A 16,294-nucleotide genomic window follows, 5' to 3' on the forward strand; every position below is an offset into this window, starting at 1 on the left:
TAACTAACTAACTAACTAACTAACTAACTAACTAACTAACTAACTAACTAACTAACTAACTAACTAACTAACTAACTAACTAACTAACTAACTAACTAACTAACTAACTAACTAACTAACTAACTAACTAACTAACTAACTAACTAACTAACTAACTAACTAACTAACTAACTAACTAACTAACTAACTAACTAACTAACTAACTAACTAACTAACTAACTAACTAACTAACTAACTAACTAACTAACTAACTAACTAACTAACTAACTAACTAACTAACTAACTAACTAACTAACTAAACTAACTAACTAACTAACTAACTAACTAACTAACTAACTAACTAACTAACTAACTAACTAACTAATAACTAACTAACTAACTAACTAACTAACTAACTAACTAACTAACTAACTAACTAACTAACTAACTAACTAACTAACTAACTAGAAAGAGGAGGCATCATGATGGTCTCCTGGAAGAATGCCCACAAGAGAGTGGCAATTGTATACCTCCCTAGTCACCTAGGCGGGTGGTGGTCGGTCGGCTAGTGGTGACATGGTATATTATCACCTAGAGGCAATGAACGGAAGCTGATTGCCGTATTCAGGGGGTATCCTTGAGATACATACTTATTATTATACCATTGATCTCAGCAGAATCACTACCATACACCCATAATAGAGCGCGATGTCTGTCTGGTGTGCCTTTCAGTGAAGCTCTTGTTGTCTCCAAACACTATGGTGGCCGAATATTTACAAGAAACAATTGTTAAGCCGCCTTTTATACAAATTTATAGCTTTGTAGAGAATGTCTTCACGGACCTAGAGGATATAACCTGGCTAGGTATGTAGATGTTGTTTGGGCAAAATATTGGTACTAACCATTGTGGGCTTTATGTCGACTTTAGGTCCCTTATAGTTGTCACACTATACCAAATAAGCATTCTTGCTGGAATTAAAGTTTAAAACAAGTTTAATTCCAGTCAAACATTCAAATTTCAAGTGTTGAAATACACTTTAATTCAATAGCATTCTCCAGTGAAAACGAAACTTGAATTCAAGTCGAACATTACAATGTTTTTACAGTATATATAAAGAGCTGAAATTTAGACAAGAGGTTGGTCTCCCACCAAATAGATCCACTTCGAAGGGATTTTTGGAAATTCGAATGATTAGGGGGTTAAAAATGGTAAAAACGGGTAAATTCGGTAACCTCATATCTCCTAAACTATAAAAGATACAAAGACAGTTTAAAGCTTATCGTCGTTCATTTAAAAAATAAGCGGGCAGGTGTCTGGTACTTTTTTCAAATTCGGCCCCTTTGGGGAATTAACGGGTAGAAACTGTAATTTGGTACTTCTTTTGCACCCCATGTATATTTTAAACCAGAGAACATTCAGAAAATATTTTTGAATCCTTCATAACTTGACGAACAAATAAAAATATAAATTTAGTACTTTTTGGATATTCGGACGTTTAAGGGGTGAAAATTGTACCTATTTTTGGTACTTTTTTATAAAACATTGTTTTTGGTTTATTAACTTATACATATGAATACATAATAACGGGCTCCCAATACGATGTTGCAACTGGTACTTTTTGACTTAGAACTTAGAAACATGTAATTAAGCACTTGAGAATCTATAAAAGTGGACTTTTTGGTACTTTTTCGTTCTTCAAAAGGTACTTTTTGAGTTTTCTATTTTTCGTTCTTCGACTGGTACTTTTTGAATTTTTTATAATATTGAACCTAGAAACATGAATTTAGGAATGTACAGCCCGGATTAAGTAATAACATATAAAAGGGAACTTTTTGGTACTTTTTCGTTCTTCAAAAGGTATTTTTTGAATTTTCTATAATATTGAACATGGAGTAAGTGAGAACATATAAAACGGGACTTTTTGGTACTTTTTCGTTCTTCAACTTGTACTATTTGGATTTTCTTTTATAATGAACCTAAAAACATAAAACTAAGCAATCAAGGACTTGAGTGAATGAAAATTTAAACTGGAGTATTTCTGGTAATTTTTCGTTCTTTAACTGGTACTTTTTGAATTTTCTAAAATATTGAATATATAAACATAAAATTAAACACGCAGTATCCTAATTGAACGAAAATTTATCTCGCTTACGTCCATTTTGCAAAAAGGGCTCGATATCAATCGAAATCTCTATAGGCCATAGTTGACCCTGCGCCCTTCAATAATTGATTTTAACGTTTTCTACGTACTTAATAATACCATAATCAAACAATTTTTGTTGGAACGAAAATATGTAATGAAATCTTCTTCAGAAAATGACTTAAACGCACATAAATGGCTTTCAAATGTCGATGTCGACGAAATAAACATTTTTAGGAACCGAAACCCACATTTATGAAAAATAAAATTATGAGGATCGGTCCGCCAATATAACCCTCTTACAGAAAATCAGTTTATAGCTAATACATCATTCTAAAAGTTATCATTATGATAGAATTATGGTAGAATTAAAAAAAAATTTTAATTATATATATTATTGATCCAATTCCACATTTAAGTCCCTAATCCGAAAATCACGGTGACGTTCTTATTAATCTAATGATCGGACCACTTCCGAAATTTGCTTTTTTACGACATATGATTTGCCGAATATAACTCTTACTTCTTACTTATTTTAATCATAAAATACCACAAAAATAGGAATAGTCTTCCTTTAGAACTGCGAGTTTTCATACATTCTAATAATGTTTTCAAAGTGAAACTTTTGGAATATTTTTCAATCTCTTTGTGATCCCTTTAAATGATGTTGTTCTGGAAGAACTTTAACATCCATGTAAACATTTTGGGTAATAAACTGGGGGACTACCATTGAGGCGAGCGGAACCTCCCATATGAATTAAATACAAAAATTCGTTTATCTGGGAAACTAATATAACTAAATTCTTCAAATTTTGCACGAACAACTTTAATATTCATCTGAACATTTTGGAGAAAAAAGGGTGGACTTTCATCTGGGGGGCTTGGAGCTCCCATATGAATTAAATAGAAAAATTCGTATATCTGAGAGACTATTAGAGCTAGAATCTTCAAATTTTACTGAAGAACATTTAGAGAATAACGGGCGGACTTTCAATGGGGGGCTTGGCACTTCCCATATGAATTAAATACAAAATTTTGTATATCTGGAAACTATTAGATTATTCAAATTTTTCATAGATTAAATTAAAATCTTAATTAACGTTCGGAATAATTGGCGAAATTGCAATAATTTGCTTGGAATCTCCCATATGTAACAAATTGTATATCTGGAAAACCATTGTAGTTAGAATCATCAAAATTGTTAAGTAGGATTCTTATTTATATTGCTTTTAGGATAGCACAGCACACTGGGTATAGCTAGTAAATAAACAAATAAAATATCTTTGTTTTTACGTTATTGATCATTTTCTTAATGCAAAATTTTTTAGAAACTGATTTTCTGCAAGATGTTTTATATGGAAGATAGGGTTAAATATCGGCAGATCCTAGTAAAACTTGGAGAAAGGATTTGTTTTTAATTTTTAAGAATTTTTTATTCATCCATGCATAATTTCTCATGCAACTAAAAAAAAAACTAAACGTAGTTGAAAACTTAGCCGGCTTACAGTCGATTTTAAGCCGCCGCCGACATATTTAGTGTCAGTCGCCGCCGTCGTTAATATTTGTCGGCGCAGGGCTCTGATGCCGGCTCTCTTGTATCTTACTATTGTTTTCTTCATTTGCGTTGTTATTATTTGTACATCATTCATCAACAACAAGTCATTGCAGAAATTTGTTTATTTTGGTTTATTTAATTGCGAATTCTGGAATAACATCGAAGTACATACATATAAATACTGTATAAAATATGACAATGTTGCATCAAATCAACCATTTTGGCAGTAAAATACTACAAAATGGTCTAAAATTAAGTGCTACTTCGGCAGCAACCAGAAAATCTCTCTGGGGATATGTAGACATAGCATTTAACCAGGTTGACAGCAATCGTTTGCAGGAGGTAGGATCTGACCGCCTCTGTGCCGAGTGGCTTATCAAAAATGGTGGAGCTATACGCACTGTAGATTTACCCAATCGGTCGTTTCAAAATTACAATGCGCTGCCCAGGGAAGATGATCATTTCAAAATAAAAATGGTCGATGCTACCAACTCTTCGATCATGAAAATTGGTTTGGAACATTTTAAGGGCTGCCATCATATTGACACCGTTATAATACATCAGTGTAAACATTTGGAATCGGATGGCTTAGAAGGCTTGAGGTATTTGAAAAATACCTTAAAAGTGTTGCAGGTATCGGGTTGTGATAATATCACCGATGAGGATTTAATGGTTATTGGGGAATTGGCAAAATTGGAATTGTTAAAGATAGTCCAAATGCGTTATGTTAAGGATTTGAAAAAGGTCGAAAAGAATTTGAAAGCAAAGTTACCCAACTGCGTCATGGAAATTAAGTGAGAAGGAATTAAGTGTGAGTTGCCAAAAAATTATATTTGTTGAGAAATATGGTGTATAATAAGATTTATTTATAGGCGAATAAGATACGCTATTATGATGGATGAGATGCATCAGTTGAGTGTGGCCGAAAATATGTTATTTGTTTAGAAATGTAATGTATAATAAATATTTATTGACGATTATGTTGCGATTTTTTCGAAGATAGTATTATGTTTACAAAATGCTTATTGGTATTTGCAGATTTATTACATAAATACTTCAAAATACTAACGAAGATTTTCTCAGTTTTAACGGAAATTTTTAAATACAAAAATATAAATTTTAACAGCTACAGCTAGGAGTCAAGTGAAAAAAAATGTCAGCTGATTGAAATAATACTACCTTATGTAAATTCGCCTTGTGTTATTGTTTGTTTTCAATGTTATTGTTGTAAAATGCCGGCGTTCGTTTGTCTTGTTATTGTTTTTTTTTTCATCTCCATTGTTCATCATTCAACAGTAACAACTCATTGCGAAATTCTTTTAGTTTCGATTTATTTAAACGCGAATTTTGGAATAATATCGAAGTATACACGTACAAATTATATAAAATATGACAATTTTGCATCAAATCAACCATTTTGGCAGTAAAATACTACAAAATTTCACCACAAATGGACTAAAATTAAGCGCAACCAGAAAATCTCTCTGGGGTTATGTAGCCATAGCATTTAACCGGGTAGACACAGATCGTTTGCTTCAAGTAGGACCTGATCGCCTGTGCGCCGAGTGGCTTATCAAAAATGGTGGTGCTATACGCACTGTGGAGTTACCCAGCAGGCCGCATCAAAGTTACAATGCACTGCCACCGGAAAACAATCGCTTCAAAATCAAAGTAGTCGATGCTACCGGCTCTTCGATTATGAAAATTGGATTGGAACATTTTAAGGGCTGTAATCATATTGATACCGTTATATTGCATGAGTGTAAACATTTGGAATCGGATGGTTTACAGGGATTGTTGCATTTAAAGGAAACTTTAAAGGTATTGCAGGTTTCGGCTTGTGATAACATCAGTGATGAGGGCTTAATGGTTATTGGAGAATTGACAAATTTGGAATTGTTAAAGATATTCGAAATGCGTTATGTTAAGGATTTGAAAAAGGTCGAGCAAGATTTGAAGGCAAAGTTGCCTAATTGCATCATGGAAATTAAGTAAAAATGAGTGGACGAAAATTAAGTTATTTGTTCGAAAATATTTTATTTATTGACGAATGAGAAGGAAGCATAAATGGAAGTGGCCAAAAAATGTTATTTATTCAGAATTGTTGTGTATAATAAAACTTATTTATTGACGATTATGGAAAGCTTGTTTCGTGAAGGTATTTGTGCAGTTTGGAAGTAGTGAGTGAAAGTTGAAGTGTGTATAAGTGTGAACCTGCTGAGTTTAAGAACATTTACAAAAGGGATTTATTTTTGTTCTCAATAAAAATCAATATTAAATAAAATTAAAAAAATTGGAACGGGAATGGGGTAATTATCCTAAAACGACATTAATAAAACATCGTAATAAGTTATATAGCAAACAAGAATCACATCCGTCCTATACTGGAATTAAATTGAAGATTCGATGATTCTTGCCGATTTTTTCCTTGAGAGAAAACAAAGAGAAGAAGAATTTGCTAATGACAATTTGCTGATTTGTAGCGCGTCAATAGAGGAGTGAGAAGGAAATCAAGAATTTAGTTATAGTTGACGGAAGGATGTTTCTCAGTCCAGGTTATGGCTATTCAAAGGCAGAGTAAAGTTGGTAATAGGTATTTAGGTTTCAGTTCCACAAAAAAAAGCCTTCCAACTTCAGTTAAGTTATATTACTTTGGTCACTTTTTAACGACTTCTGTAGAAGTGGCCAAGAATAAGTGTTAAAAGGGAACATCAGTTACTTTCTCTGTCTGTACGGCCCTGGTTTGACTACTTTTTACTAGATTAAATGGACTCATCCGAGAACATCTGGAGGAATAATCGACAAGTTGTTCGGTTAAGGAGTTTTAATACCCTGACACATACCCTTTACAGGTATCCCAAAGGAAACAATTTGATTAAAATTAAAATTGCTATACTTAACTTATATTTGGTGTCAATTGAATTAGCTTAAACTAAAAAAAAATTACGCAAAAAATATATAATAAATACTAAGTACTAAAAAAATTGAGATACTATCTGTAAAATATTTATGCCAGTCACGAAACAATTTACTAAGAAGAAGCCAATATATAAGGACGTATATCTTCAACATCCAAAAGATTTTGAGGATCAACATTTTCTTCACACATGGGACATTCGTTAAGCTCAGATAAAATACTGGAATTAAAAGGATAACAGATTAAACTATGTTTTAAATTTTTATTAAAAAACTTACTTTTCCATTTCCGCTCTAAAACAGGGAAAATCACACGAAGGGCACGAGGTCATATGCTGTTTGATTATATGCTGGCCGGTGGCAATACAAATGGGTAATGTGGTCTTACAACTATAACAAGTCACCTCCATATTGGGTAGATTTGTATCACAGATGGGACATTCCATGGTCTCATCATCGATTTCATCACGAAAGTTTTTAATACCTTTGGGGGCCTTGCGTACTATTGACTCTATCTTTTTAGCATATCGCGAGTCGAGACTATTGCGATACTCCGGACGCATTAACATGGAGGCATACATAAATGCGGACTTTTTTAAGCCAGAACGATGACATTCTATAACGGTGGAGGTTAAGATGGGTACAATATCTGTAATTAAAAACAATCGTTAATTACAACTTCACCTAAAATTCCTTTAAAAACTTACGCAAAGGAAACTGTGATATATTGGCCGCTACTTGAACCAGCAATTTAGCAGCCAGCAAATGATTACCCAGTTTTACATGGATTCTCACTAAAGTATAACGGTGCAATAATATTAAATTATGTCTCATTTCGGCTGTTACCGAAAGATTATTACGCCTTAGTTCCTGATACATGGAATATAACAAATCTCTAGCCGCTTTATAGTTGCCAGATAACTGCTCTTGGTTGGCTATTATGACTGCGGTTTTAGCAGCATCTTTATAGTGCCGTCGCGCCATATACAGTCTAAACAAATAGCGAGGATCTTTGGGTGAACCATCTACTTCACCCAATAAAAACTCTATAAGCTGAGTAGCCAGCTGTTCATTATTCGAAGTGGCCACACAATCTATGGCCATAGATAAGGCCTGAGATTCTTCATTACTAAAGGAGGAGGCTTTTAAAAGAAACCTTAAGGCTTTGGTAAATTCGCGTGCCAAAAAGTAATATTTTCCCGCCAACAAAGTATACTTTTCTCCCTCAAAATACTGAGCCAAAGCCAAATAATCACTAGATTTAGCATTTTCATATCTCTCCAGCAATTCACCATGTCGTTTAAGTTTATTATGCCTCTGGGCTAGAGAGAAAGCTTCCTCCACACAGCCACATAAAACCAGGAACTGTAAAGCCTGTTCTATATCACCGATTTTCTGATAGAATTTCGCCAATAGTTTAGCACTTTCCATAGAGCGTGATTCTAAGACAATTTCCGATGCTGCATGCGGATCACACAAATGATCGAGGTAGATACGCACACAAGCATCTAAATCTCCTGCTATGCGATAACTATTTATGGCCTCTTCAAATTGACCATCTGATTCTTTGGCTTTTGCATATAAAGCATGTAATTTGGTAGATTTTACATTTGGTAAAATTTGATTGGCTTTATTCCACATTTTGAGTGCGATATAATGTGAGCAGGCCTCATCGTAGTATTCACCACGTTCGTAAAGGCCGGCTGTCTCGGTTATGTGTCCTACGGTGGCTAACAGCTCAGCACAGTCGTAAAGCAATTGTTTGTCATTGAGTTCGACAGCATATTGGATCTAAAGGGAGAAAATTTTATTGTATAGTGATTGCCTAATGTTTTGCTTTGATTATACTTACCCCTCTTCTAAAATCACCTGCTCTTATGGATGTCCTGGCTATACCCATTTTACATAGACGCACATGTTCTTCATACTCTGGAGAGGTATTAACTAATTGTTGTATTTCGGTGTTATCAATCAAATCCTCTTTGTAACCTTTTCGTAGTGATATAAAGCATCAGCGTAGTTGCCACTAAAAGAGAAGGAAAAGTATTAGTGGGTCTTCTAATCTGTCAGCCCGACATAGTGTAATGAATTCCCACTATCCATCCATCCATTCTTCAATCCATCTATCTATCTATCTATCTATCTATCTATCTATCTATCTATCTATCTATCTATCTATCTATCTATCTATCTATCTATCTATCTATCTATCTATCTATCTATCTATCTATCTATCTATCTATCTATCTATCTATCTATCTATCTATCTATCTATCTATCTATCTATCTATCTATCTATCTATCTATCTATCTATCTATCTATCTATCTATCTATCTATCTATCTATCTATCTATCTATCTATCTATCTATCTATCTATCTATCTATCTATCTATCTATCTATCTATCTATCTATCTATCTATCTATCTATCTATCTATCTATCTATCTATCTATCTATCTATCTATCTACTATCTATCTATCTATCTATCTATCTATCTATCTATCTATCTATCTATCTATCTATCTATCTATCTATCTATCTATCTATCTATCTATCTATCTATCTATCTATCTATCTATCTATCTATCTATCTATCTATCTATCTATCTATCTATCTATCTATCTATCTATCTATCTATCTATCTATCTATCTATCTATCTATCTATCTATCTATCTATCTATCTATCTATCTATCTATCTATCTATCTATCTATCTATCTATCTATCTAATCTATCTATCTATCTATCTATCTATCTATCTATCTATCTATCTATCTATCTATCTATCTATCTATCTATCTATCTATCTATCTATCTGTCTATCTACTCATTCAAATACTTACTTAAATTCCAATTGCTGGGCATATTCACGTGCTATAAATGGTACCTCATTCGGTTCGTATTTATGAGCCAACAACAAAGCCTGTTCCCATTGCAAAAGATCACGGCAAATATCTAAAGCATCTTTGGTATAGGAGCCTTTTAAGAAAAACTCTTTGGCTTCTTCGTATTTCTCCAGTAGAAGACAACAAAAACCGCTTATTAAATAAACATCCTCCAAATAGCGTATATCCTCCAAAACATTAACCATAGACACATCACCAATTTTGCGATAAGCCCTCAAAGCTGAAAAGAAATTAAACAATAATTGTAGCCTCAACATATACTAGATATACAAACCTGTAGTAGGTTCCAAATCTTCCAAAGCCTGCTTGGCAAATTCCATCCAAGAACCCTTTAAATTAATCCTATCGCACACCTTAAAAGCCTCTGAATATTTGCGTAAATTCAAGAAATTCTTTAAATTACCATTTTGACTAGTACCGGGTAATACCAAGTGAGTGGCCAAAGATTGTGTAGCATATTGACCACCATCTATGTGTAAAACCATTTCACCATCACACAACATTAAAGGTATCTGTGAGACATTTAACTTCGTTTCTCCTGCCTTTAAAGTGTGTTTACCATAAACGGAATAGCGTACAAATACATGAGTATAAACCAATTTGCCATCGTAGCTGATAAAATGGTTAGGTTGCGCCAAATCCCACAAACAAACCAAACAGTTTTTGGGAAAGTCTGCTATTAATATGGCCTCTTCTAAGGCGGGCAAGAAAACATAACCCTGGCCATGATCATCGATAAAAATTAATTTTGTGCCCTCGTTATCGGTAAACATTTTTGTCAAGCCCATATTGTGGCGATACATGGTGCAGATTTCCCATTTTTCCAAAGAAAAATACACTAGATGGCCAATCTGTTTATAGAAAATTTAAATTAAAAATATAATTTGATTAATCCGAGAACATTTCTTACATCTGTAGCAAATATTAGATATTCCTGCGTTAGTCCAAAACACGTGATAACAGCATCATTTAATGTAGGCACTGCATTCGGAAACATTTGCATTAATTTGTCTTTTACATTGGGATTGTCTGTGACAATAGCTTGTAGCATTAGTTGTGGTGGACAGAAGACTGCACAATAATCTGCATTTAGTTTTATGTCTTCCACCGTCTGTGAGAAGTCTCTTTCACTTAAAGGTTGTGGCTGATCTCCTAGACTTTTACCTAAATCATAAAACCAGACATGTTTATCTACACAAGATGCCAGATGATATGGACCAATTGCTAAAACATTTGGTTCCGTTTCGAGACTTTGTCGATAGGGCAGTGGTTTAGACTGGAATGAAGACATAGAAGATAATGGAAATCGGTTAACAAATAAATTCTATTGAAAGACTCTAAATGTTTGACTATAAAACAAACTTTCCGAATATCGAAAAAGGAAAAATCGAAATTTTTCTAAAAATAAGTTCGAAATTTTCAAATATTTAAAATTTTTCTAAAATATATAATAATTTATTTAAAATTTTCGAACATGTAAAATTAAGGAAATTTTCGAATATCGAAAATAACAAAATTTTCGAATATCGACAACAATTTAAAAATCGGAAATATGTATTCCAAATTCTCGAATATCGAAAATAAGAAAATTTTCGAATATCGAAAATAATGAAATTTTCGAATATCGAAAATAACGGAATTTTCGAATATCGAAAATAATGGAATTTCCGAATATCGAAAATAACGGAATTTTCGAATATCGAAAATAATGGAATTTCCGAATATGGAAAATAAGAAAATTTTCGAATATTGAAAATAATCGAAATTTTCGAATTTAATTAATTAATGGAATTTTCGAATATCAAAAATAATCAACAATTTTTAAATATCGAAAATATTCGAAGTTTAATAAACAAAATTTTCGAACACATATTGAAATTTTTGAATATCGAAAATAATCGATATTTGAGAATTTTGAAAAACTCAAAATTTTCAAATATCGAATGTTTCTCACTCACCTTATCGGGAGAATAAACATAAATGGATACTTCGGCTAAACTGCTTAAAATAGCTATTCGGGGAGCTGATACTGCATGCAGACTAGGAAGTTTGGTAACATAAATAAATACCGAACCCGTCATAGTGGTAACCGACATCAGTTGACCATCCGCCGACCAATCAATCATTTGTACACCCGAATGATCGGGTACAGTGATAATTTTTTCCGTTTCATGTAAATTTGTAATGGAATGTATTTTAATGCTAAAAAAACAAAATAATTACACTTGATATTTAAATAGATAACACTCCCACATACTTATCATCACCACATGAGGCAACAATTTCCAAAGCCGGACAATACGCCAAACCAGTAAGCAGTTCTTTGTGATTTTTAACTTGCCACAACTCTTGGCCAATATCTTTGGGATGTGTGGAAATGGCCACAACATGACCATTGGAGAAACCCAACAGTATATAGCCGTCACCGAACCATTTGTGTTGCAGTAAAGAACCATAACGACTTTGAAAACCCAATTCAGTGGGTGTATCCGGTTCGGGTAAATAGTATAGATACAAGGTACGCTTACCTATAATCATACTAATGGCATTATCACCACTTATGCGATCTTCATTGGCCATTTCGGCAAAATACATATCGCTGGGTACATCCCTTAATTGCACTACACGCATGGAATCACCCTCCTCATTGCTGAGAGAAAAGGTTTTGTCATCGGAACCCAAAGCTAAAAGATTTTGCGCTGACCAGGCACCACAATTAATGCGTTTGGAATGTTTACCCAAAACGGGTATTCGCTTGTTGGTTTTATGATTGTAAATGGCCAAATTGCCACGGGCAGTGCCTACTGCCATGATTTGTTCTTGCTTAGACCATATAATACAGGACAAGGGATCCCTTAGGCCAGATTCAACGGAAAGTTTCTGTTGCGTAGAGGCATTCCATATAGTTATGACAGGCGAGGAGGCAGTAATAATGCCTAAAACTTCACCTTCATTATCCCAGGCAAAACCCGAGCACAAACTGTAAAATTAACCAAGTAATCGATATTTTAATTATTCATTAATTTTCCTACAAATTTGTCTACTTACCCCGGCAGTGTTATTCTCTCCACCATTTGTCCTTGTCTGTTAAATACAGCCACCGTACCATCAGATCCGGTTGTGGCCAATAGTGCTCCCTGTACACCCTTTTGCCATATAAAATAAACATCTCCGGGTCCATGGGGTTCCTCATATTTGTACAACACTTTCTCAAAAGACATTTTTACGCTGAGACTGTGCGTGTTTCTGCGTTTTTCTTCTTAATTCTATGATTTTCAATTGCACTAATTTGTCCATATACAAAATACACTTTCATCCATACAAGTTTATGCGTTGTTCATCATTGTTAGTTGGAAAATGTTTTAGAAAATGCACCACATAAAAAAATACTGAGGAAAAATTCTATAATTGGTTTTTTGCGGTGTTTTGTTTTGTTTCTTTCATGGCTTTTGTTTTGTTCGCGTTTCCATAACAACAGGTGGTTCAGTGTTGTCAATTACGACTTTTCGTTAACAAATATATTCATTTCTAAAAAATACATCTCTACTATTTTAACAAATTTGCAAAGTTGAGCAAAAATTCACTTTTTTTATATGTAGTGAGAAAAAATCTCCCGTAAAAAATGTACGTGTTTGTGTGTTGAACGCCGCAAAAGTTACGCAGGCCACAAAATTGTAGTAGAAATATCAAATATATTGCCGTGATTGATGATTTAACTTAACCTCACTTTTGTTCAGTTGTTATTTATCTCATAAAAACTTTGCAGTTTATAAATATTTTAATAGTTCTTTTTTATTATTTTCAACTTTTTTCGATTTTTATTTGCTTTTTCTGTAAAGATAGTCGACTCTTCTTCAAAAGTCAACTTTATCTTCACGCAAATTGGTTTGCAAATTCAGAGTGTTTCAAAAACTGCTGCGGCCTAGCAGACTTGGCTGCGCACGCACACAAACACGGGTATTTCTTATGGGCAGGTTTCAGCTGCATTATCCTAGGGCGATTTCAACTTCCTGCAGCACATATAAAAAACGATTTTCCTGTGAGCAGTTTAAACGACTTTTCTGTGCACAGCAGAAGCATCTCGTTTATTGAAGAAATTAATTTTTTGATAATATTATGTTATATTACGCCATCTATATTTCGTGAAATACATCATTAATATAGGTGAGACATGTCTCACTCACTGCGCCATCTGGTAGTCAATGTAAAATTAAATCGATAAAAAGTGTCTTTGATAAGCGTAATCGATAACATTTATATATAAATACTTTACAATAGCAAACAATTAAAAACTAACTAACTAACTAACTAACTAACTAACTAACTAACTAACTAACTAACTAACTAACTAACTAACTAACTACTAACTAACTAACTAACTAACTAACTAACTAACTAACTAACTAACTAACTAACTAACTACTAACTAACTAACTAACTAACTAACTAACTAACTAACTAACTAACTACTAACTAACTAACTAACTAACTACTAACTAACTACTAACTAACTAACTAACTACTAACTAACTAACTAACTAACTACTAACTAACTAACTAACTAACTAACTAACTAACTAACTAACTACTAACTAACTAACTAACTAACTAACTAACTAACTAACTAACTAACTAACTAACTAACTAACTAACTAACTAACTAACTACTAACTAACTAACTAACTAACTAACTAACTAACTAACTAACTAACTAACTAACTAACTAACTAACTAACTAACTAACTAACTAACTAACTAACTAACTAACTAACTAACTAACTAACTAACTAACTAACTAACTAACTAACTAACTAACTAACTAACTAACTAACTAACTAACTAACTAACTAACTAACTAACTACTAACTAACTAACTAACTAACTAACTAACTAACTAACTAACTAACTAACTAACTAACTAACTAACTAACTAACTAACTAACTAACTAACTAACTAACTAACTAACTAACTAACTAACTAACTAACTAACTAACTAACTAACTAACTAACTAACTAACTAACTAACTAACTAACTAACTAACTAACTAACTAACTAACTAACTACTAACTAACTAACTAACTAACTAACTACTAACTAACTAACTAACTAACTAACTAACTAACTAACTAACTAACTAACTAACTAACTAACTAACTAACTAACTAACTAACTAACTAACTAACTAACTAACTAACTAACTAACTAACTAACTAACTAACTACTAACTAACTAACTAACTACTAACTAACTAACTAACTAACTAACTAACTAACTAACTAACTAACTAACTAACTAACTAACTAACTAACTAACTAACTAACTAACTAACTAACTAACTAACTAACTAACTAACTAAACTAACTAACTAACTAACTACTACTAACTAACTAACTAACTAACTAACTAACTAACTACTAACTACTAACTAACTAACTAACTAACTAACTACTAACTAACTAACTACTAACTACTAACTAACTAACTAACTAACTAACTAACTAACTAACTAACTAACTAACTAACTAACTAACTAACTAACTAACTAACTAACTAACTAACTAACTAACTAACTAACTAACTAACTAACTAACTAACTAACTAACTAACTAACTAACTAACTAACTAACTACTAACTAACTAACCCATGGTCTCGCATATATTCCGGGGTAAAACTATGGAAGGCTTATGACCAACGCTTAATGCAGAGGCAACCAATTTTACTAGATAGTTGCCACTTAAGTTCTCTGATGGGGATTCCAACAATAACGGTCCCTTTACACGATCACACTTTACGAAAAAGTAAAATGAAATTCCATCCGTATTATAAAACGGAGAATAAAAGACGCATGATTTATATTTTTTGTGTTCACACGATTGGTATAAAACAATAACAAAGTAAGGTGGAATCAACTGTTTCACTTTCTTTGTATATGTTCTGAATCATTTCAAAAAATGAAGAGAGCCATGTGTAATGGTTTCATTATATATTGTATTTACACGATCCCACTCGTACCCTTTAACAAAACAGATCATATTACTTGTGTGCTCGTGTAAAGGGGACTTTAGCAAGTGGAACATACTAACTATACCACACTTTTACAGGTTTGTCCTGCTCTGACACATTACATTTTTAGTCTGATTTTGATTACTTATTATTTCTTAAAAATGTTATTTATTTATTAACAAAAAAATATTATTACTTAATTAAATTAAAATAATATATATATATATTTAAAACTGGTGATAATAATGAAAATGCAAGAAAAAATAATTCGACTTAAAATATGACTTTTATTCTTTTAGAAGAAAAAAGAAAAATAATTTTGAAATGTAAAAGCAAAAGAAAACAAATGATAAAGAAATAAAATGAGAAAATTGCACTTTATATAAATTTAAATAATAACAACTAAATATAAAGTAAATAACTTAATAACAAAATACTTAAAAATAAAAATGAAACAATTAAACAATTCATTTATTAATATTTAATTTTAAGAAAATTATCACATAATTAATATAATTATTAAACCTGATGTGTGTGTGTGTTAAGTATTTTTAAAATTTTTCCTTAAAATTAAGTTAATAATAGAAAAAAATAAGGTTTTTGAACTAATTAAACAATTCAATTAATTGTACATAGCAACAATTAAAGGAAGTCTTGTAGCAGCAGCAGCTTTTCTCAGGAAAATTCTTTCTGTAGAAGGGCAGTGAGCTCAGCCATAGCCCATTAAATATTTGGGTAAATAAGCAATGGAAGTAAGTAAACTGTAGCTAAAATTGTTGAGGGGGAA

General features: G+C 32.3%; 4 protein-coding genes across 4 annotated transcripts in view; 2 read left to right on the plus strand and 2 right to left on the minus strand.

Annotated features, from left to right (window-relative positions):
- The first annotated feature begins 3,708 nt into the window (after positions 1 to 3,708).
- On the plus strand, positions 3,709 to 4,655 carry LOC119608000 (ATP synthase subunit s, mitochondrial-like). The gene is made up of 2 exons (XM_037962202.1): positions 3,709 to 4,486; positions 4,548 to 4,655. The coding sequence occupies exon 1, from the start codon at positions 3,868 to 3,870 to the stop codon at positions 4,471 to 4,473; it is 606 nt and encodes a 201-aa protein (XP_037818130.1). The 5' UTR covers positions 3,709 to 3,867; the 3' UTR covers positions 4,474 to 4,486; positions 4,548 to 4,655.
- A 257-nt stretch (positions 4,656 to 4,912) lies between these two features.
- Positions 4,913 to 5,812, plus strand: LOC119608001 (ATP synthase subunit s, mitochondrial-like). The gene has a single exon (XM_037962204.1). The coding sequence runs from the start codon at positions 5,065 to 5,067 to the stop codon at positions 5,668 to 5,670; it is 606 nt and encodes a 201-aa protein (XP_037818132.1). The 5' UTR covers positions 4,913 to 5,064; the 3' UTR covers positions 5,671 to 5,812.
- A 758-nt stretch (positions 5,813 to 6,570) lies between these two features.
- Positions 6,571 to 13,034, minus strand: LOC119607999 (WD repeat-containing protein 19). The gene is given in 11 exon segments (XM_037962201.1): positions 6,571 to 6,812; positions 6,871 to 7,240; positions 7,299 to 8,382; positions 8,444 to 8,586; positions 8,589 to 8,617; positions 9,439 to 9,721; positions 9,776 to 10,352; positions 10,412 to 10,777; positions 11,460 to 11,703; positions 11,759 to 12,481; positions 12,550 to 13,034. Coding segments are annotated over 11 exon segments (4,098 nt in total). The 5' UTR covers positions 12,723 to 13,034; the 3' UTR covers positions 6,571 to 6,706.
- A 2,931-nt stretch (positions 13,035 to 15,965) lies between these two features.
- The window catches only part of LOC119607997 (sphingomyelin phosphodiesterase), a 60,271-nt gene continuing 59,942 nt past the window's right edge, over positions 15,966 to 16,294 (minus strand). Inside the window, exon 8 of the mRNA XM_037962199.1 lies at positions 15,966 to 16,274. Coding sequence (XP_037818127.1) covers positions 16,217 to 16,274 — 58 coding nt within the window. The 3' untranslated portion in view covers positions 15,966 to 16,216. The remainder of the gene's footprint in view (positions 16,275 to 16,294) is intronic.

Source organism: Lucilia sericata, unplaced genomic scaffold (assembly GCF_015586225.1).
Source record: "Lucilia sericata isolate MDLA Ls3-8-SP2 unplaced genomic scaffold, ASM1558622v1 Contig000772F_arrow, whole genome shotgun sequence".
Lineage (NCBI taxonomy): Eukaryota > Metazoa > Arthropoda > Insecta > Diptera > Calliphoridae > Lucilia > Lucilia sericata.

Bases quoted from the DNA above. Each gene is read 5' to 3' on its own strand.
- LOC119608000 (XM_037962202.1), top strand. From the start codon at position 3,868: ATGACAATGTTGCATCAAATCAACCATTTTGGCAGTAAAATACTACAA.
- LOC119608001 (XM_037962204.1), top strand. From the start codon at position 5,065: ATGACAATTTTGCATCAAATCAACCATTTTGGCAGTAAAATACTACAA.